The following is a 22,827-nucleotide window of genomic DNA, read 5'->3' as shown; positions in this document are numbered from 1 at the left end:
GATGAGCTTATTGGAGCACACCACACACAGTACGATCAACACTGTTAAATGCCTGAATTTTTATCTTTACATGTGACGTCTCGAACAGATAAAAAAATCTTAATGTGTGTACCTAGCCTATGTGGTCAGTAAAATAAAGTTTTTTCTCATTTTTATGTTCAAAGCCAGTCTCAATTAAGTATCTGGCACGTAGCTTGATCCTTGATGATTGTGTGGATAACTCCATGTGGCTCTATGAGTTCATGTAGTAGCATCAGGAGGCATTTTGTCCATCCTATGAAGTGATCAAATATGGTTCTTTGCCCACTTAAGAGATTAAAGCCTTAAGTGGCATGGCTGCTTCATATTTGTCAGAGTTAATCGACACGTTTCAGTCGGAGCTCTGAGGTCTTCCAATCGGCTACAACCGCAGGTTCCCCATTCCAGACTTCTTTCCAGAAGTGACCGAGCTTTCTCAGTGTCTGTCCAAACATTGTGGAAAGGTTTACCTCTGCACATCAGAGCTGCTCAGTCACTTTCTGGTTTTAAGGCCCTGCTCAAAACACACTTCTTCGCACTAGCTATTAGACATAGTCAAACTTGACTTTCTTGTTGTCTTTTAATGGTTTTATTACTTGTTATTAATTGCCATCTGGGACAATAAATTCCTTGTTATTCCACCTTTCACCTGGGCATCATTCTTTTATTTTACTTCCGTCTTCTCCAGCCGAGAGGGGACGTAACAGTTACCTTGTATCTGCTACCGCCTGCCGACATGGATAGCTGAACGGACAGCGTTAAACAATGGTCCACATTTACTGATAAGGGTATCTTATCTGTAGATCTCAAACTTATTTTGCTTTTCATATTATTAGACGTCAGAGCATCAGTGTAAACCCTGCTTCCTCAGACAGAATCTGCTTTTTAAAAACAATCCATTCTGGAATAAAAAACACAAATCTCATAATTTATCAAAAGTTGGGAAAAAATAGCTTTAAACTTTTACAAAGGTTGTTAATTTTCTAATTTGTCAGATATTTAGCATAATTTTGTTATAACTAGTTCAGGTGGCAGGACACAGCTGTACACCCCACTCCTTCCCAGAAGTTTCATGTATTTAAAGCTACCTCTCCTATAGAACTGGTTCATATTTGGTCCTTTTATTAAGAAACTAGACAGTCAGATTTTATTTATGTTACTTACACAAAGGCATGTAATTTCTTCTCTGCTTTCTGTTTGGACAGTGGTCCACCCCAGTGTGTCCACAATGCCACCAACAGAAAGAGAGCAATATTAACCCCTTCACCCCCCAGCCCGTGTCAGACAGGAATAAACGTAAAAGCTCTGTGTTCATTCACTACATTGTTTAAATGTAGTTTCCCACTACTGTTCGAACAGCAAGAACTACTCAAGTCCTTCCAGATTTCTTTGGCATCAACAGAAAAACTGTATGATTCTCTTCACTTCTGCTCTGACCAGCCAAAAAAGGTCTACTTTCAGGGACAACAGGTTTAAGTCATGCAGAATGAAGCATATGGTGAAGGAAGGTAAAACTGTAATGTCCTCGTGTGTGCACGCAGGGTGTCAGGAGGTTAAATTGTTTATACCTTTTTACTTTTTTCCAACTTTCTCTTTTCTAGCAAAAAACTAATTAACTTTTGCTCTGAATACAAATGAAAAGATCGACTTTAAACTCAAAGGTCAAAGTAAAAACCAAAACAAACATTCATCATCCTAACTTCTCATGTAATTGAAACATACTCAAACATCTTCAGAACTTTGATCTTTAGAGCTCCGTCTGAATCTGTGCCACTCTGAATGTTCTCAGTTTCCTTAGCCTGATGTTTGGTTTCCATAAAATATCTATTCAGAGACACCGTAGTAAAAATGATGGCGGCTGCCATGTATGTGGACCCACAGCGAGTAGATATAAATGCTTCATTCTAAGAGAACAAAGGCAGTTATTTTAGTAAAGTACTTAGACACCAATAGATACACAGGTTTTAATGATAAATTAAATTTTTCCATCACTGAGCTTTGGTTTTGTAACATGCTGCACCTTTAAATTTACCCAAATGCAACCAATTTAGGAACAAACCAACCTACCCGTGGCCTCTTCCAGACGACACGTCCGATCCTGTTGCCCTGGTAAAAGAGAGAGTCGTCGGTGGCGGGGAAGCGGGGGTCCTCAAAGAGGAGGCCACTCTGCAAGCACTGCCTCTTCAGGGTGGAGTACTGCTGCCCCTCGAAGGCCTTCACTGAGGTGAACATACTGCAACCCTGAAGGACACAACCAGATGATATGGAAGGCTGTGGTCAGTACATGTCCTCTACACTTATAACACTGATGCTGCGCTTCTATCATTTATTACCACTCAAATACACACCTACAGCGACCTGATGGCAGAACACAGAGGACAATACTACCTTAACACTGAAAGCTGAACGTGGAGACAGAAAGTTGATGAGCACCGCTGCCCTTAGCGCAGCCTGGATTCACTGGGTCAAAATGATTAATCTGTCCATTCACTGATATCCTCTGGGGCCTCGTTATCGCTTCTATGTGTTGAAGGAGCCATGTGGACATTGATCAGTTCAGGACATGCTGAGGCACTGGTGAGTCAGGACGGAGGCATGAAGGGGATGATCAATACTGAGGCAGTGGATAAATGACAAATCTTTCTACTGGTGTCCTGCAGTCCAGCAACTACGGCACTTAAATAAAGCGAACTGAACTAAATAATACTTTAAAGTCATAAATGTATTAAATTCTGTACAAATATTACAGTCTCCTCCCAGCAGTGTTTGCTTTGTTTTTTATGTGCAAACTAAAGTAAAATCAGACTGTAACATAGAGGACGAGCGACATCCAGAATTATTTTTATTGTGACTAGTTTGTTCACATTTCATAATTTACATTTTATGCTGATGCCAGTTATTTACTGCCACAGATTAACTCTTCCACACAGAATCCCTGTAGAAAGCCTTTGTTACTGCTTTGTTACTGCATTACTTCACCTAAAACTTGTTCTCAATGCAGGCAAAACCTTTCCAAATCCAGGAAGAGTCCATAAATGATCCTATCAGTTGGGAGTACTGATTAATGATTCCTTTACTTTAAATTGTGTGTTGTGACCCTTATGAAGAAATTGAGGTTAAAGTTGGGTTTTTATTTTCTAAATAAGTTGTGTTTTTCTTTTAATGCAAAAAAAACCGCTTGTTGCTGTTTTTTGTGTTGGATTTCGTCTGTACATGGCTGCTTTTGCTCAGTGTGTTAGAATGATTGATAATGTGCAGCACATTTCCCTGAGGTTTATTACAAAGTCAAAGCTGTCGATACACCACTCGGAGGACCTGCTCTGGCCACCGGAATGAGATGTTATTGGTATATTTTCATATCTAAGGCAGTACTTCACTTTCTGCCTACCTACCTTTGTTCCATAGTTGCTCAGAAAAGTGCTGATTCTTATGTTTTCTGCTCACAAGACCTTTTGTTGCTATCTGTCCCATTTGCCTGTGCGGACTTGGATAAAAGGGCTTTTGTCCGTTCTGCACCTTCTGCATAGAATTTGTTGTAAAAAAAAGGGAGCTGTCTGAGCTGATTAAATGGGGTGCTTTTAAATCCAAACTGAGAAGTCGAAACCATTGCATGCACTTGTCTTTTATCATCTGTTTGTAAGTGTTGGAAATCTTTTTTCTTTTTCCTTCTTTTTTGTCTCATTTGTGTTTTAACTGTGTAAACTTCTAACTGTTGTATTATCCTGCTGTCTGCCTTGGTCAGGCCTCCCATGGGATTTCTTGGTTATATAAAGGTTAAATAAAAAAAAACAAAACAAAACAAAACAAAAAAAAAAACAGCATCTCTTTTTTTGGGATTTCTACCTATTATATTCCATTTCTGCTTTAAAAGTCACACAATGGAACATTAAGTAAAAAGTAAAGTTTGTGCTTCTTTAAACTGATGGATTAAAGTTCAATATTTACTTCTTTTAGGCTCAGGTTTGAAAAGAACTTTCTGGATTTTAAAATGTTTTCATAAGTCACTAAATTTATTAGTGTGTGTTGAAAAGATGGACAGTCCTGTGAGCCGGACCTTTCACCTCACACTTATTCATCAGATGAATTTTCAATATGATAATCTGTACATCCTGATGCAATAGCAGACACATAAACAGACATGCTGAAGATGCTGTGCATCTACTTATGAAGGACATTTACGATGGCCGACTGATTATTGATCTTAGTGAATGAGAGCTGAAACCAGGGGTGTAAAAATACATTCACGTATCGGTTCAATGATCAATGAGCCAATAGCATTGATCCAGATTGAAAACAATATTGATATTTTAAGAAAAACATGCTGAATTGTTTCCATTTGCTAACAACTAGCATGATGTAAATGTGGACATCCAAACACATCTAGGATAAGCAGACCGTACTACCTCAGTTATTACAACTTGGTGAATCTGTGATTAGTTATCGATTTTATTCATAACGAATTATTCCTGAGCACATAATAAGCAAAGTAAAAAAGGTGATGCTATATGAAACACAGCAGACAGACAGAGCTGATTTAAACCCACATTGATGCTCAGAACATGACTCGATAATGTGTTTAACCTCCTGAGTCCCAGAAAAGAGACGCTGAGACCTTCATGTTTGAAGATTCATCGTGGTGAAAGTAGTAAAAACAATGTTTCAGCTTTGTTCTCCTACTTAAAAACACACGATTTGTCAAATAAAATGTCCTTCATTACTTATATTACATGGTGCATCTATCACTACTTATTTTCTTGGTTCAGGTTGGAGGATGTCGACTGGAAAACATGAAATTTTCTGAAGACTTTCTGTTTGACCCTTAAATCAATTTTCAGTGCCGCTGCCTATGATTTAATCATTTTGACTCCGAGCCTTCTCATACCGATTTATATTAGATCCATACTGTTCAGACAGATTTCTTTTAATGTCACTTCATCTTCTTTCATTTACTAACATAACATAAATGAATGTACAGTGGCGTGCTGCAGACACAGTCTTACAAACGTTCTTTAATGGCAACACGCTCATGTGATACACCAGTCCCTCCATCTTTCAATGACTGGTTACCTTACCTCCATCTTGCATCAGAATCAGTCTCTGCACAGTTGCCTGAACACAACTTGATTACCGGGACAGAACCAGGAGGTAAGAGCACGACATGATGGAGGTCATTACCAGACATATCCACATCATGCAGAGAAATACAGGCATGTTGCACTCAAGGTTAATGTGACAGAAAGCTTTATGTGGACTTCTTTTCCAAGATGGATTTTAAAACAGCAGAATTTGCTTGTGTGGATATTTATCTGTGTCCTCAAATTGAAATCATTTATCAGATTTCTTAAAGAAACAGCAGAAAATTCAAGTAAAAAGCAAATTTATCAAAGAAACAACGTCTGTTCCAAACTTAAACATACAGGAGAACGCAGTGGTCATAATAACAACGGTGCAAATACTGCAAGATGAATTACACTCTTTTAGCATCACAACAACTTTGCTACCAGTCTGCAAACATCAGTGCCTGTATTTGCTGTGCATGATGTTTTGTGTAGGAATGAGCTTTTAATGAAAGCTGTGCTCCAGCAGAGAGGCAGGGGAGAGATGCTCGGATAATGTGGGAGGGCTATTTCCCTCTATAGCTCCTTAAACTCTTCTTAACCCTCAAATAAATGTTCCTGTGGTGCTGTTTGTGACAGCTTCAATAAAAAAGTAAAGAACAGCACACAGGCAGAGCAGTGCAGTTATGTCAACCTTCCAACCGGTAACCTCGTGCATATATGAAAAAAAATGCTGGTGCAGATTTACACAGAATCCTGCAACCGAATCGCCCTGGAACACATCTCTAGGTCATCTCATTCACTCTGTGACAGGACTTCAGCTAACTGTGAAGGACATCTGTAAAATGTGACCTCATTTTTTAAAAGGTTACCTCAACGATTCAGTCAAAAGTTTATCAGGAAGTTTAACGTGCGAAGGCTGAAGCTTCTCGACACGGCTGGCCCTGTGCATGCCTCTCCCTGACCTCAATCTTTCTGCTAATAGCTCTTTCCCACTAGTACCCACATAGCCCTACCTTAATTCAGCCAACACCACACCACCCCGGTTTCGATTGTTCCCATTATAATAGAGGCCAACTGAGGCCGCGTTCAGTGTGGGTGGAGTCGTCTTAGCAAGGCGGCTAGTATCATGAAATCATGTGTTTCGAATTGCGCCGTCCAGCTCGCTCTGGACTGAATAAACACAGAAAGGTGTTCAGCTCTGTGTTGGGCCACGGTGATTGTTTCTGAAACAACATCTCTGCTGCCGCTGCTGCCAGTGTTGTTAACCAGCTTTGGGGTTTTAAAAATGGTGGGGTCAGGAATCACTCTCACGACTCATCCCATGACCTTAAATTTTAGCCAATAGTGGCCTCCTATCTCAACACGTCAGGATTTTCAACCCAGTTTCGCACTTCAGAAACCCGAGTAGGTGCTAACAATCTACCTACTCGCCCTGGGAAAATTCTGATGGGAACGCGTACAAATTGAAAGGGGTGGTGTCTTACATAGGTGGGTTTTAGTGGGAAAGGCCAATAAATGAAAGCTGTTAGTGTCCAAAAATTCTCAGAGAAAAACAAGAATGAAGTCATAAAGGAAGCATGGAAAAAAATGTCAGAGTAGAAAAATCCTTTAAAACTTCGTACGGATATCAACAACAATGTATCTGCTAAAAACGTTCAGTGATATTGATAGGAAATGTTGCCCGGACCTTGAGAGAGAGAGAGGTTAGCTGAGCCAGACGGATCTCTCTCTCTCTCTCTCTCTCTCTTTATTTAGATCCCCATTAGCTTGCAGCTGCCAGCTGCAGCTATTCTTCCTGGGGTCCTTTTGGTTAAAAAAAAATCTAAATCTATGGACATGTACATGCAAATACGTTTACATATACACAGAAATCCACTGTATCCCAACATACTAAGTCCATAAACTATTTTTTTAAATATATATGAAGTCCTTGCACATACATACATGCACACAAATATACACTTATTCATACATATAACACATGACTTTGTCTAAATTAATATAAACAGATACATGTATACATATATACACATATCCTCATACAGATATACACATTTTTAAATTTAAAACTACATTTCATGCTATAATAAATGCTGTCATAGTGTTTTTTTTAAACTCAGTGATGCCTTTTACTGTTGATATGATATTTGGTAAATGATTCCACTAATACATCCCTCTAAAAAAAAAAAAAAAAGCCTTTTTTATTACATTATTAAAATTATTTCCAGCTGTGTGTCTGGTAGTGTTCCCATGTATATTTATACTTAATTAAAGGTTTTTATTAGTATCACCAGTGTTTTTGTTAGTGAAATACTCTTGATAAAAGTGAGTATTGAGTATAATAACATGTCTTTAGCCAGTAACCAATTTAAATTGTTATGCATTGTAATAACTTTTGTCATGTAATTACATTTAAGTATTGCATCAGCTGCTTGGTTTTGTAGTATTTGAAGTATTTCATTTGATGGAGCAGAAAACTGAACATTAATTCAGGTTAGAAAAGATAAATGATTGGATTATTTCCTTCATTGCAGTTGTAGGCAGAAATGTTGTTTTTCTTCTCTGTGCTGCGATCATGCCTCCCATTATAGCTGTAATTAGGGTCCGAGCCATACAAAGTATGGCGAGGCCCTATTGTTCCTGAAATGTTTATTATTATACTCCTAAGCATTTCGACGCCAAATTTGACCCCCTAAACACCCATGAAAAGTTGTGAATTTTGGCACACACGCCAAGTCCCGCGTAACTCGGATATTATAAGGTCCGCATACACTTCAATGCAAAATTGGCTCAACGCCGCCACCTAGACCCCCCCAAAATCCCCAAATGAATGGGGTCCAAAAAGTCTACTTCGACGTAGGAAGACGAAACTCGGCACACACGTGTCACACCCCAAGTCCAGCAAAGAAGTCAATCTAACACCTGTTGCCATGGCAATGGGGTGCCCGCCATCTTGGATTTCACTGCCATTTGAACGAACTAGTCTGAGGGGATTCGTGCGACTGACTCCAAACTTGGTGGGAACCTTCCTGACAAGTTGGGGACCAAACGCTATTCAAATCTTTCTAATAGGAAAAAGCGTGTAACCGTGGCAACCGACGAAAAAAGCCTTCTCGCCATGAAACACGGTTTGCTCATATCTCCATAGGAATACATGGGAACTGCACCAAACTTGACAGGATTCGTACACGTTGGGTCCTTAACGCATTACAACACCTGTTGTCATGGCAACATAGCATGTTAGCTAGCAAATTAGCATGCTAGGAAAAAATGCTAACTAACTATATCAACATTTCAGATTCTCAGCTGGGTGTTTTACCATGTTAACTATGATGCTACCAGGTTACCTACCATGTTAGGAAAAGGTGTATGAGACGGGTGGCGGGGTCCAGGACACTCGGACCCGATGGATGCCGCTTGCGGCTTTAATTCTGTTTGTTCCAGGTTAATTTACTATCTATCATAATACCAAGAAGTTCAGTTTCTTGTACTTGTTTAATGGCTATGTTTTTTTTTTCAGGTTTAGTTTTGGATTTAAGGAGATTGAATGATTTGAGACCATTATCATACAACTGCTTTTTGTTAAGAATCAGTTGATTTTCTTCCACCCACCGAGTGGGTTTCAGTTCATCATTTAAAACTTGAGGTGCAGAGAAATATATGGTGGAATCATCAGCGTACATCATCAAATAAAAAGTTGAGATTAAATCTTTAAACAAAAGATTTATTTTAATTTAATTTCTGAGAAAAAAAAGTCAGAATATGGTAGGATGACGGTTCAGACAAAACAATCAAAACGTCTGAGAAAACTTTGGGAACTTCACTTTTTTCTATATTTCTAACATTTCATGGGACTTTCAAATGAATAAGTTAAGCAAGACTGCAGTCTGTGATGAAAATAGTCTGATAAAGAAGTTTAAACAGAGATCCGAATGTTAACAAAGAGAACGCAAATCTAATTTATTAGATGCAGAACAAAATGAAACAATAGAGTATGCAACTAGAGGCACTCAGAGAGCCCAGACCTCTGCCAAGCCACTGTAATTTTTATTTATTTATTTATTTATTTATTTTTGCCAATGATTGTGGGCATTGGTTTCTGAGTTAGAAGCATTAAAGGTAACATGATCCCTACCTCCCCATGGGCAGGTACCAACCTACGTCACAAAGTGGTAGTCACGTGACCGTGAACAGCTTGCCAGTGAAACCGAACCCTGCATCATACCAGCGTCCGTGTTGAAGTGTGCAACTTGTTGTCTCAGTTTTACGTTTTCTCCATCAGTTTTTGATAGAAAAGGATCCATAATGTCATCCAGTTATATTGATCTCCTTAGTGTCAAGGCTAGAAAAGATCTGATGTGAAGCTAGTGGCCGTAGGACTGAACGGATGTCCTGATGTCTGTCCACCATCACACTGTGACGGAGCTGCTAAACCTCCAGCAGATGTTTGTTGTTACTGTAACCAGACATTTATGTTATTTTTGGCATCTATACAAAAACAACCGTAAGTTTTAAACATTGATATAATAAATGTTTTACTCACCAGTCACTAAATGATCTGAACAGTGTTGAATTTATCGAAGGACTACAACATCGTCCGCAGTAACACGCTCGATAGCCGCTAGCTGCTTTTCATGTCTTTCTGGGCTTTTATGTCTTTTCGGTAGTTGAAATAACAATCTCATGCTGTCTGTGGAACAATTATGTTTACGGCAGCCAACCACAACACAACTTTTCAGCATATTTAAAGGAACTCTGCAAAAATCAAAACTGAGAAAAACCCGGATGAAACGAAGTTCACAGATGTTCCAGGACGTTTGTGCCTTTCCAGATCCAGATCCCCCCCAAAATTTAACCACTTGTTCCTTATTCCATTTCTGAGATTTCCCGTAAACTTAATCAAAACCAGTCTATTATTTTTTGAGTTATGTTGCTAACCTCCACCTTGGCTGAGGCAATGAAGACAAATTCCTCCAGCTACCAAACAGAAGAGCTTCAGCTTTGTTAATGCCTCATCTCTTCCAAGCAGCACTATCAAAGAAATCTTCTTTAACTGGGCTGAGGTGACCGTTTCACCTTCCTGCAGAGCTCAACAATATTTCATTTCTGATGAAGAATGAAGAGAGAGGAAAATGGAGACACGGCACATCAAAAGGACATCAGCAGTAACATGAAATCTGACTACTGTACCTTTCAAACATCATTACCCGAATATTTGGAACTCTAACATATTTGTAACGCTCAGAGAAATCCAAGTTGTGATGTTTCATCCAAACAGGTAATGAAACCTGCTGTGCAGCTGCAAACCGACAAAAGTGAATATGCAAACACCTCAACGATCACCCATGTGATCAAATACACACATAGGCGGAAATCCTGGTGGTGACCCAGGGGACCTGACGTCCCTTTCATAAAGTTTCCCCCCCAAAAATCATTGTAAACACAAATAATTATTTTAATAATAATATAATGATGTTCAATTTAGCACAACACAAGTAGAGCAAATTATAAATGTAAAGCAATGTGTTTTTTAATTGCTGAAAGACTCAGAGCGCCTCTTTTCCTCAAAGTGGTTTGGTCCACTTCCCGTTTTCCAGCAGGTACTGGTAGCTCCGTGTTTCAGCTCTGTGACACTCTCACATGATGAGGAAACCACAGAGATGTTTAGAAGCCAGTAAGTCATTTACCTCACCATGTACACAAGGCTGGAACATGAAAAGGGACATTTCTCCTGCCTTGGCCAAAATCAGCTTTTTGTTTTTAATCAAGATGCCAGTTTACCAGGCGTATACCAGCAGCTGGTTTATTACCGTACATTAAAGGACCGTATACCAGCAGCTGGTTCATTACTGTACAGTAAAGGACCGTATACCAGCAGCTGGTTCATTACCGTACAGTAAAGGACAGTATACCAGCAGCTGGTTCATTACTGTACATTAAAGGACCGTATACCAGCAGCTGGTTCATTACCGTACAGTAAAGGACCGTATACCAGCAGCTGGTTCATTACCGTACAGTAAAGGACCGTATACCAGCAGCTGGTTCATTACCGTACAGTAAAGTACCGTATACCAGCAGCTGGTTCATTACCGTACAGTAAAGGACCATATACCAGCAGCTGGTTTATTACCGTACAGTAAAGTACCGTATACCAGCAGCTGGTTCCTTACCGTACAGTAAAGTACCGTATACCAGCAGCTGGTTCATTACCGTACAGTAAAGGACCGTATACCAGCAGCTGGTTCATTACCGTACAGTAAAGTACCGTATACCAGCAGCTGGTTCATTACCGTACAGTAAAGTACCGTATACCAGCAGCTGGTTCATTACCGTACAGTAAAGTATTGTATACCAGCCCTGCATTTCTCAGCTTTCAGAATCTGAATTACGTTGATAGAGTAAATGGTTGAAGAGTTATGGTATTTCAAAGAACGTAATGTAACATTGCTAGAGAGATATCCTGAGTTTGAAATGTACGATTTTTTAATTTGAGTTTGATGCCAGATTTTTATTATGAACCTGGATAGCTGGGAAAAAAATCAAGACGGTGGTAAACTATTTGCATCAGATAAACATATATTAGTGGATCTGAAAATGTGGAAGTACCTGTGTGTTGATAAAGTCCAGTCAGCTGAGCACAGAGACAACTTTAATTATTCACTGATAGACCAATGGATCAGACAGCATACAGCAGATAAACTGATAAATGTAAGCTAAAACATTTTATTTATAAGTTATAATTTAAACATATAAGGGCTGTGCTGCATGTTTAAGTTGACATATTATGTGGCAGAGTTGTAATGTCTTGTATTTTCTTTGCTGACACTACAGTAAATGTTTATTTTTGAAGAGTAGTTTGATGTTATTGGATTATTCTAGAAGGTTTTTCCTTAGCTTAGCTTATCTTGTAAAGCTACTTTGATGGAATATAGTGGAAATTAGAGAAGAGTACAAAGAAATTCTGTTAGATGTTGTCTTAAAGGTGTATCGTTATCATTTATTATTAACCATTATTTATACAGACAGTCCATTTGAGACATGCAGTCTCATTTACAAGAGAGACCTGTTTACCAAACCTAACTTTATGTCTTTGGACGCCTTCCACCTAAAACATTGTTGATATTGCTGGTTGAACATAGAAAAACCTGCATACAGAATATAGAATGCAGACCACAGAACAATAACAGAACTACTATCCTTATTTTTATATTATTTAATATGCTGAGGCTTAACCCTGCAAGGCAAGTTGCAAATGAGCAGGCAAGAGAGTGAGAACAATGTTTTCACAAACCCCCCAGGAATTACTCTCAAATTGTACTGTTTTTTGTCTCCTCCAAAAAGTGAAATGGGATTTTCACCCCTGAATACAGGGCTCTCCCTTTACTTATAAAAAACTAATCAACAAAGTCTACATGTGTAGAAGACTACAAGTAATACCGGTACTTGGTCAATATTGTTGGCATTAACTGAAACCTTGAGTCGGCTCAGTCTTCGACCTTCATTGAAGGCAATACCCCATAAGTCCAATTGAGAGGAATTAACAAGCTAGCTGACTTCTGAGCGAATGATAGAGTAAATTCCTGGGGGAATGTAAGGCTGCAGTTGGAAGCTAAATCTGACAGATGGTCTGGTGTCTTGGCTCCTGACTACGATGGGGAAAACCATGCTGTCATCTGGCCTTTGTGGGCTGCCAACAGTGTTACCTGCAGAGACTGATTTCTGAGGAGCTACTGAGTATTACTGCTTTTCATACTGCACAACCACCTCTACTGCTGTGAATTAAAGCTGAAAAATCCCTTTTATGATGAACCATCAGTTGATTCTGTAATTAACTGGGATCGACCAAAGAATTTTCATGCTTCCAACGATCTAATATTTTTCTCTTTATCAGCCATGCCACAGCTCAACAGCAGGATGAGGCGCATTTTAACACCATTACATATACACTTACCAGCCTCTATATCTTGTGACCCCTATATAATAATATAGTAATGTTCAATATAGCATAACAAAAGTGATACAAATTATAAACATAAAACAATCTGTATTTTAATTGTTGAAAGATTGTGACTCTCCCCCCACCCCCTAATTCTCAAAGTGGTTTGATCCACTTGTCATTTTCCAATGAGCGGGTCTACCGGCAAATGAAATGGGATTTTCGCCCCTGATACCAGCTCCACCTGTCCAACTCATGTTAACACAAACAACTAACCAGCCAATCACATGGCAGCATCTAGTCATGTAGACATGGTGAAGACAACTTGTTGAAGTTCAAATTGAGGAAGAAATGGGATGTAAGTGACTTTGAGCGTGGCATGGTTGTTGGACTGAGTATTTACCGGGATCCTCACACACAACCATCTCTAGGGTTTACAGAGAATGGTCTGAAGAAGAGAAAATATCCAGTGAGCAGCAGTTGTCTGGACCAGAATGTCTTGTTGATGTCAGAGGAGAATGGGCAGACTGGTTGGAGATATTAGAAAGGCAACAGAAGATGGAACAATGTTGCCTGGTCTGATGAGTCTCCATTTCAGCTCCACATTCAGATGCTAGGCTCAGAATTTGGTGGAAACATCATGAAAACATGGATCTATCCTGCCTTGGATCAATGCTTCAGGCTGCTGCTGGTGTAATGTTGGGGGGATATTTTCTTGGCCCACTTTGGGCCCCTTAGTACCAAAATGGTCTGGTTTAACCACCACAGCCTACCTGAGTATTGTTGCTGACCATGTCCATCCCTTTATGACCACAGTGTAGCATCTTCTGATGCTACTTCCAGCAGGATAATGCACCATGTCACAAAGCTCAGATCATCTCCAGCTGCTTTCTAGAACATGACAATGAGTCCACTGGACTCCGATGGCCTTCACAGTCACCAGATCTCAGTCCAGTAAAGCAGCTTTGGGATGTGGTGGAACGGGAGATTCTCATCATGGATGCAGCCGACAAACCTGCAGGATGTTTCCACCACCTTGTTCAATCTATCACACCAAGAACTAAGGTAGTTCTGAAGAAAAAATGGGGTCCAACCCAATACTAGAAGGGGGACATGACAAAGTGGAAGGGAAGTTTCCACACTAATCTGCACTGATATCACCACAGTCATGAATATTATATTAAATCTCGGTCAATAATAATAAGAGTGGCCACTGAATGCATTTGCTCACTATCAGCTTTCTAGCCAGTGTTGTCAGATTAGACATGTTAAAGTATCCTAACAGGAGTTAAAAATTGTATTTTGAGGAAAATGATCGTACACCCCCTATTTGCATCCTGACGTGACTCAGGACCATCAGCTTCAATAACACATTATGAAAGACTGAACACATTATAGCCTTTAAGGTAGGCTACATAGAAATACCTCTTACAGATCAACACCCAGCGTTTCCCCTACATGACTCAGCCACGGCAGCCTACCTCAGCTTTATTGTTAGCACCACGCCTTCAACATGCCAAGAGGTAAATAGTCTCACGTGGATGTCAAAATTTCGTAACAGAACCTGCATTCCTGCCTCCAGAAGCACAGCAGCACTAGGCTACTCTGCTGTCACACACATGCTCTGCATGTGAACACAGCATGCAGAGTGCAGTGGCGGGAAGAGAGGCGGAGCCTAATTAAACTTCATTAGTTAAGCCCACAGGCAATGCAAACTTCAAGAGCATCCGACAAGCTTATTACATGTGGAGTCCAGGGAGAGAGTTAAGTTAGCTGCTGATAAGTTGCTTTTGATTTTATAAGTTGAATAGACCTTCTAATATGGTGTTTCTTTAGTTCCAAAATGGGCGCATTTGAAAAATGACTGCATGCATGAAACTGGACCGCGCGCATAGCAAACACCGGCCGCGTGTACATTATATGAGCGAGTAAACTAGTACCTGTGAGTGAAAACACACAGCACGAAGAGGCAATTCTGCACTGCGAGGGAATAACATTGTATTTGCAAGCAGAGAATCCCCCTCGTGAGAGCCCATCAATCTACTGTGGACACATATGTGGACCAAGCAGCAACCTCCGCCTGTAAAATGTAAAGCCTATGCGAAAGTGCAAAAAAATTGCAGTTCACCCCACATCTTTAAAAGGCCAACTTCACAGCAGAAATAAACATGTTTAAAGCCTGGTACAAAAATCCATTTTGGGATTAAAAGGTCAAGTTTACCTTCATGACAACTTTGAGGGGGGTGAATTTTTTTCTAACAAATCTGTTTGGGTGTTATTTAATCTTGAAATTCAGCATAATTAGGGGCGTGTCCTTTTGATTGATAGGTATCCAATATCTGCGGAAAGAAGGGAGAGTGCAGCACAACCGGCTAACAGTGTGCCTTAGCTTTAGCCAGCCTAGCTCCTTTAGCTTGGTTAGCTAACGTTGCTTGAGGTTAGCTCGGTTAGCTTTTAGCTACAGGCATCTCAGAGTTTGATAGTTGTCAATTAACCACCCCCCTCTCAGCTCTACCTCTTTGCCCATTTTTGGATTTTCCTAGACTAACGACACATGTGACGCTACCAAGATGGCGACGGTGGGAACGCCCAATGAGCTTCACTTTTGCTCTTCAGAAACCTACGGGTGACATCACGGAGACTAGTCTATGATGTGGACCAATGTCCTCACAGCGGTGACCAGCGTGCTCTCAATTCTGTCACTGCACGCTCAGCTAAACTGTCCTTGCTCAAGACTCCAGAGGCAGAAACTGTGGCTGACGTGTCTTATCTTCTGATTGGTCAGTTTCCGGCCAACAACAGAGCTAATGTCAGAAAGAACTTCTCTAAAATTTTGTCAACACATCAAAATAAACAATGCTGAGATTTGCCAGATGTTTAAAGGGTGATTCCTCTGAATTCTTGGGAACCTAGACCACATTAGACCATTCATACATTTCATTGCAAGTGTTGTGGTGGTGGGGTGGGGAGGGGGAGCTTGACGTTGTTCTAGTCGATGAAAGGGGGTCCCTGCAGAAAGGGTTTGGGAACCACCACTCAGTGGTCTCAGGCTCTCATTGAAACGTTGTGCTTTGCTAAAATGTTGGGGGATCAGCCGGGTGAAGATCTGATGTTTTGTTTGGTGAGAAAGCTCCCTTTAACCACATGTGGGGAACTAACAATTCAGAGTGGGTTTGGAAATAAACTTAGAAAATGATGCAACTTGATAAACAATGATGATGTTTGGCCTTTATTTAAGTTTAGCAGGTAACGGCACATTAAAATGATTCTCCAAACTCCTCTTTGTTAGCTGCTCTAAGCAGCAAACTTATGTCTGAATCTAACTCATTTATACTGGATTGTCTTTATTTGTTGAGACCTCCAACGGACACTGGTGCATGTTGCAGCCTAAAATAAATTTGTGCAAAGTTATCACTGTATTTTTAACTTTTGATTAATTTTATTTCCAAATTTTGCCCCAACAGAGCAATGCCTCCTTTGTTTTGGTAAACCCCCTTTTCACCTCCTAAAACACTTTACCCTCCCCCTTTTCCTCAAGTAACCACGCAGCTGACTAAAAACCCACTATTTCAGAGTCCAAGTGCTTTGTATTGCCCTTAGTGGTGACCTCCAGTATTGAGTGTTTTGGCTGCGTCAGGCTGGTGTATAAGTATATACACAGATGATGCAGAACACTGACGTGCACGTTTGCATACACAGCAGGTATATCCTGGCCCTTAGACTTGTTAAATAGTGCTTGACTTTCCATTAACTAAAAGGCTTCTTACCAACTTAGAAAGTTTCAGCCTTTGTTGCAGTGGTGACAAATTATGTGCATGATCATGTCTAACATCTTCAGGTTATGACTGCAGTTGGTTGCTGTTACGTTTTACTTGGAAGGAGCACAGCTTTCTGTGAAATAAGTGATTCCTTCAGTGCAGCAGCTCTTTTTTTGAATTTCTGGCCAACTGCTTATTTTCCAACTTGTTGAGGTATTGTTGTAAAACTGCTGCAGCTTGGTGTTGAGGGCATGTGTTTGACTGTCAGTCTCTGAAACTATTAACAAACATCATGAGAACAATAACTGACAGCAACTGGTTGCTTGGTAAGGGTGCATTAGCATGAAGAGGTTGCTGCAGAGCATTAATGGCTCAGTAAAACTGTCCACTGGGAGGTCATAAAGTTGATTTTTTTCCACTGCCCATCCCTACATCAGTCAGTGTTTCATGATCGCCAGCAACATTATCTTAAACTATTATCGTAAACTACGAACCATGTCCAGTTGGTACACCTTTGGCAAAACTGCACACTGTCACTGTCTTTTAATGGCCACAGAAGCTTTACTGTGGAAAAATGCCGCTCACCTGCAGACGGATGCTTAGGAAGATGTGATCCGTGATGATTAATGACTTCAGTTTTCCCACAGCTGGGAAACAGAAAAGATGGGAGAATATTTGATGGTGCCTACAGTACAAAACTAACAGGACTGAAACAAACCAGTAGAAACTAAAAGGATTCTGTTCACCACAAAGGAGCTAAATTCACTTTTGTTTGCTCTTTTTGTCTCGTGACTCGAAACAAAAAAGACAACACAAAGACTGGGAAACTGTGGGTGTTGGCAGTGACACATTCACATCATTAAATATCTGCATGATGAATGACTTACAGAAACAAGGACATTAATGCTGCTGCTGAGGACTAAGTCTGAACTGGAGAGAAGTAAAAAGCCATTTTAAGTCAAAGTTTATCTCTACAGCAGGACCCAAAAGCAGGCTGACGAGGCACACCGGTGCAGGAATTAAGGTTTATTAACAGGAACTGAAGCAAAACCAGAGGACACACAACAGGAGTATGACATGGACAAAAAAAAGACATGAAGACTACAATGAACTGGCAGGATATAAGTGAAACCAAGGTGTATATATACAGAGGTAAACTAACAGGAAGCAGATGATGCAAATGAGCAAATCAAGCCAGGTTTACTAATGAACAGGAAGAAGAATGCAAGTCAGAATACACAAGGAAAATCCTACAAATAAGACAAGAAAAACAGAACATGATAAGACTACCAAACCAAAACCAATGAATCATGACATTTAAACCAATATTAATATAACCAACAGTCACTAAATCAGCAACAAACCGTCGAATGATAGGGTGAAATAAATAGAATTAAATTTAAATGTGCTAATATTTAAAGGTAGGCTGTTCCAGAGATGAAAGGGCAGCACTGACAAGCCTCTAATACAATTCAACAGAGTTGAATGGAAGCATGGCTGTTAGTTTCTGTTGGCAATACAAATCTCTAAATCATCTACAAAACAGTGAAAGAGTTTAACTTTGTCAAAGATTTACCCCAATCCTGACAATTTTTACCTACATAAGAAAATGGGGCCCAATCTAGAGCCTTGAGGTACCCCACAAACTCCAGCTGGTTATAAACTGCTTTTTCTAAAACCTTTGTTAAAAAAAAAGGAAGTTTTGAAATGGACCAAAATTTAGAAAGAAGAATCACTGAAACCGTTTAAATGACCATCACAATGCCATAACTGAGAGAAATCAGATTATGTAATAATATAATCTGACGTGTTTACGTTTACAGAGAGAAAGTTTCTTTCAGAGTACGTACATGGTGACGTAACTTCCTGTGTTTTTCAAAACATCTGCTCTTTGAACATGGCAGTGTCTTAGCGTTAGCTGTTAATGTAGGAGCTAAAAAGCTGCAAAGACTTCATTTGTTTTCCGACTTCCTGCTGCTGAACGCCATCATGTTCTTCCGTGTTCTGCTCAAGCCGAGGCTGCAACGCTCAGCAACTGTGTGATGATGTCATGTCAATATGGAGCAAAACCTGTGAGGAAGGTTTCCATCACCTTGTTCCATCTGTCACACCAAGAACTAAAAAGGGGATCCGACCCGGTTCTAGCCGGTGGACCAGATAAAGTGAACGGTGGGTGTGAAATTTAGTATAACCCAAAAAAAGAAAAAGAAAATACATATAGTTGTGTTTGTATTTATCCATCATAAATCACATCAAAACATTGGATGGAGGCCTGTTCTGAACTTGAATCATTTCCCAAAGTAATCTGTAGAAATTTGGTGCTGCAGTTGGGATGGAAACTGGTCCAACCAGAGGCTTTTTTTGCTGGGATTACCTGCTGCCATGTGAGACCAATATAAGTTTTGTGATCTGCTGAATCATTTAGTATCAGCTTCATGTTTTTTAGCTCCACTCAAGATCATTTCCAGACCAGCATGAGCTTCACCTGAGCTCAACTGGTCTGGATTTCCTTGTGTTTACTGGGAGATGACTTCACCTCTGGCGGGCTCAGCGTGTTAGTGTATTGCTTTACATCCATCAATCCATGCATCCATTCATACCTTACACTACTAAAAACTGGCTTTCACATTTTGATTTCCCTGTTGTTGCTGCTGTTCTGTAGACAGGCTGGAATATTAACCCTCATTCTCGCTCTAAAAGCCAAATGAAAACTGCTCTAACAACACAAACCAGTCTGGGGCGCCCTGCTGGTGGAAGAGTTAGCCCCTATATGGATGAAAAACTTAAAGAAATTATGAAACTTTTTTGATGGATAGCTTTACTGTTCAAAGTTTATAATGGTGACATCCCTTCGTCCGACTGGCTCAATAAATCTGAAGCAGTTGAACAAGTCGGTGGCTTGTACGTGTGGTCGTCTTTTAAGTCTTTCCAAAATTCTCCTTTAATGTTTTCCAATGTGGTCAATGAGCTTTAATAAAAACAGGCGGTAATACTTTTAGACTGTTTGACCGCACACCAGGAGTTTGCACCTCTGAGTCATTTAAGCTGGTTCACAGAGGAAAGGCTTTATCTAAACCAGGGCTACTGCTACAAGGGCCGTGATCCAGCAGGTTTTCCATGCATCCCTGCTCCAGCACACTTGACTCAAATTAACGAGTCATTGTTCAGAACTTTATGAGCTGCTAGATCCATTTAATTTGATTCAGGTGTGTTGAAGCAGGAGTATATTGAGAACCTGCTGGATTGCAGCCCTCGTAGGACCGAAGTGAGTAGCACCAATCTAAGCTGTTTCTGAACACAAACAGGACCACGGACAGCTCCTGTGAGCCTGAATGTGACTCCAGTGGTGAGTGGTTAGACCTGAGAAACCAAGCTTTTACTGACCAAAACACCAGTCACACAACCATGTATTAGATCCGTGGTATCCCAGCGAGGGTCTGTTGCTTTAACTGTTTTATTCTGGGTACAATGCAGCCATGCTGTTGCCACTGACTGGGGGCTACTATGAAGTGACAGTTTCGTGGCTGATGTACAGTCTGCATGCAGGACTGAACCCGTAAGCTTTATTATCTTTAGACCAACAACAACATGCACACACTAAGAAATGCAAAAATATAGTGGCTTAACAGTGCAGCTTGGCTGTTTTGTGAGTAACTTACAAAGAATATCGGATGCTGAAATAAGAGTAGCACCAGTCAGGGGGGGTTGTTGTCAGGAAAAAACATATTTTTCCCTGAAGTCCTGATCGTAACTGTCCACACAACTGACACTCGCAGTAGGAGGTGTCCAACTGCGCTGATGTTTGGTCAGAAATCAGGAAGGAGGGTGTCGGTGTGTTGCTGCTGCTGGGGGGGTGAATGATTGTGTCTGCTGCTGACAGACTGATTACACTCAGAAGTGAACAGGGAGCATTAATGCACCAGCATACCACAGACAGGGAGGGAGGGAAGGGTGCGCCAGACCATCCCTCATCAACCCCACCCCCTCTTCTCCTGCATCAGGGAGGAGGGCTATCCCAGCTTCCCATCCTCCCAGCATCGTGATCTCCCCTCTGCAGTATCTCCTACTGTAGGCTTGGCCCTGACAGACGACACTCAGGTGGACCCAGCTTGCTTCTTTTACTTTAACTCCTGGTACTGTTCACACATTTAAATAGCGGGGCGTGTCGAACTGATCACACTTGTAGTGAATTACCTAAAAGTTGCTGTGAAAATAATAAGTTCCATAAAATTTTACAAGGTTTATATTAGTGTAAGAAAAGTTGTGCTATTTCCTTTTATTGAACAATAATGAAAAGTAGGCCCATTTTTAGTAGCAACGATTAGATTTAGATATTTGCTTTCAGATCCTTATGTGTATTTTTGTGGATAATGTTAGTATAAGCACATTTCTGGAAAGTTATCCTAAAATATAATGGTTTTCTACATGGTGGAAACCCCTAAAAATCTTCACTTTTGCACCACTATACCTGGCAAGTACTCTAAACTGGGGCTTACACATTGCCAGACATTAATAACATGTATTCACTCTAGTTGGAACTCTGCAGAGCACTACACTTATAAAATTATGAATTTATTACACAGAGTGCAGAGGCATGCAGCCTCCAAGCTCTATCTGATTTCAGGAAAATTGGAAGTTTAAAAAAGCCTTTATTTTCCTAAAAGGCTTTTTTTTAATATATATATATTTACTATTTACTTATGTATTTGCTGCTAAAATGCTCTTCATATACATGTTCAGATACGGCTCCCATAAAGAATTAAAGTAACTGTGGACTTATCTTTGCTGTGCATCAAAATTAGAAATCTTTGCTGAGCAGTAATGAAACCACCACCTTCCCAAGCCAAATTTAACGCCCAGTGAACACAAAAACAAGCCAATAATCATCCAAATAAAAACACGAACGCAGGAAGAGCCGCTTATATGTAAGGTGTATGATATATGCCGCTATTTTTGCGCATCATAACGCACAGACCATTTCACGCCGGTGCAAAACGGTGGTTAAATAAAGGCTTTCCCTCATCTTCACCTCCTGTTATGGTTCAGCACCCCAGCGCACAGCGGCCACATAAATCAGGCGGCTTCGGTAAGTAAGTAATAGGATCTCGGATCTCCTGAGATTTAACAAGCCGCTCCACGACCGCCGCCTCTCCATCTCCAGCAGCCCTTTAACAAGCACCTGCCTGCCGAAGGAAAGCAGCTAGAACCGTTTTTACGGATTGGTTACCTGAACCGAGGCCTCTCCCGTGGCAACGTGGGTCTCTCTCGGGTCGTCCTCCGGGGGGGAGGGGGAGAGGGAGTCCAGCCAGTCCGGCTCTCTCTCTCCGGGGGCTGCTGGGATTCCTCACCACGCTCTCCCTGGTCCTCTGACGGAGCTCCTCTCTCCTCTTCAGCGTCAAGTCGAGCTGCTATAACCGGAAGTTAAGGTGCACGGATTTCAAAATTAAGTTGTATTAAACTTTCCTTGTTTCTTTCCTTGTTTACTAAGAATGTGGTATATTTAGTTTTCCAGAAGAAATATTATTATTATTATTATTATTATTATTATCATTATATTCATACAAAACAAAAGAAAGAAGTTTTTTTTTTATTTGGGGGGGGATTTCTTTTCATATATTTTCAAAGGAAACGTCATTTTGTAAAGCGTGCACTCCCATTTTGTTCGTTTAACCGTTGTTGTCTCGGTAAATAAACAAATAATTGTATAAATAAATAAATAATTGTTATAGTGTTCTTTAAGGTTACTGTGTTGAATTTCTTACTCTGCCCAGCACCAAATAGCACATATGTTAGCATGTAGCCTAGCTTACCTGCTATCAGAGTTAGAATAGTGTGAAGTTTGCAAATAATAATCAACAAACAAAATAAATGACTTACATTTTTCAGGTACCTTGAATACCTTGGATACAGGGCAGATATTTGAATATTTGTATTTTATATATAACAATTCTCAAATAATTTAAAACTAAATATTAATAATAATTAGTAGGTAAGAAAAAAAAAAAGAAAAAAAAAATGCAGCAGGTAGTGCAATAATGTCCGGTAACTGTTGGTG

At 40.2% G+C, this 22,827-nt stretch overlaps 1 protein-coding gene across 6 annotated transcripts in view; it reads right to left on the bottom strand.

Moving 5' to 3' along the window:
• capn5b (calpain 5b) overlaps positions 1-22,154 on the bottom strand; it is a 110,883-nt gene extending 88,729 nt beyond the window's left edge. For 2 of the 6 annotated variants that reach the window (XM_042008983.1, XM_042008984.1), the window contains exons 1-2: positions 22,000-22,152; positions 2,086-2,259 (exon numbers count right to left, since the gene is read on the bottom strand). In XM_042008983.1, coding sequence (XP_041864917.1) covers positions 2,086-2,250 — 165 coding nt within the window. In that variant the 5' untranslated portion in view covers positions 2,251-2,259; positions 22,000-22,152. Of the gene's footprint in view, positions 1-2,085; positions 2,260-2,406; positions 2,438-21,999 lie in introns of those variants that run through there. The other 4 variants (XM_042008980.1, XM_042008982.1, XM_042008985.1 and 1 more) reach the window with 4 other exon arrangements.
• Positions 22,155-22,827: the final 673 nt, after the last annotated feature.

Source organism: Melanotaenia boesemani, chromosome 15 (assembly GCF_017639745.1).
Source record: "Melanotaenia boesemani isolate fMelBoe1 chromosome 15, fMelBoe1.pri, whole genome shotgun sequence".
Taxonomy (NCBI): Eukaryota; Metazoa; Chordata; class Actinopteri; order Atheriniformes; family Melanotaeniidae; genus Melanotaenia; species Melanotaenia boesemani.
This window is presented reverse-complemented; position numbering and strand designations above follow the sequence as displayed.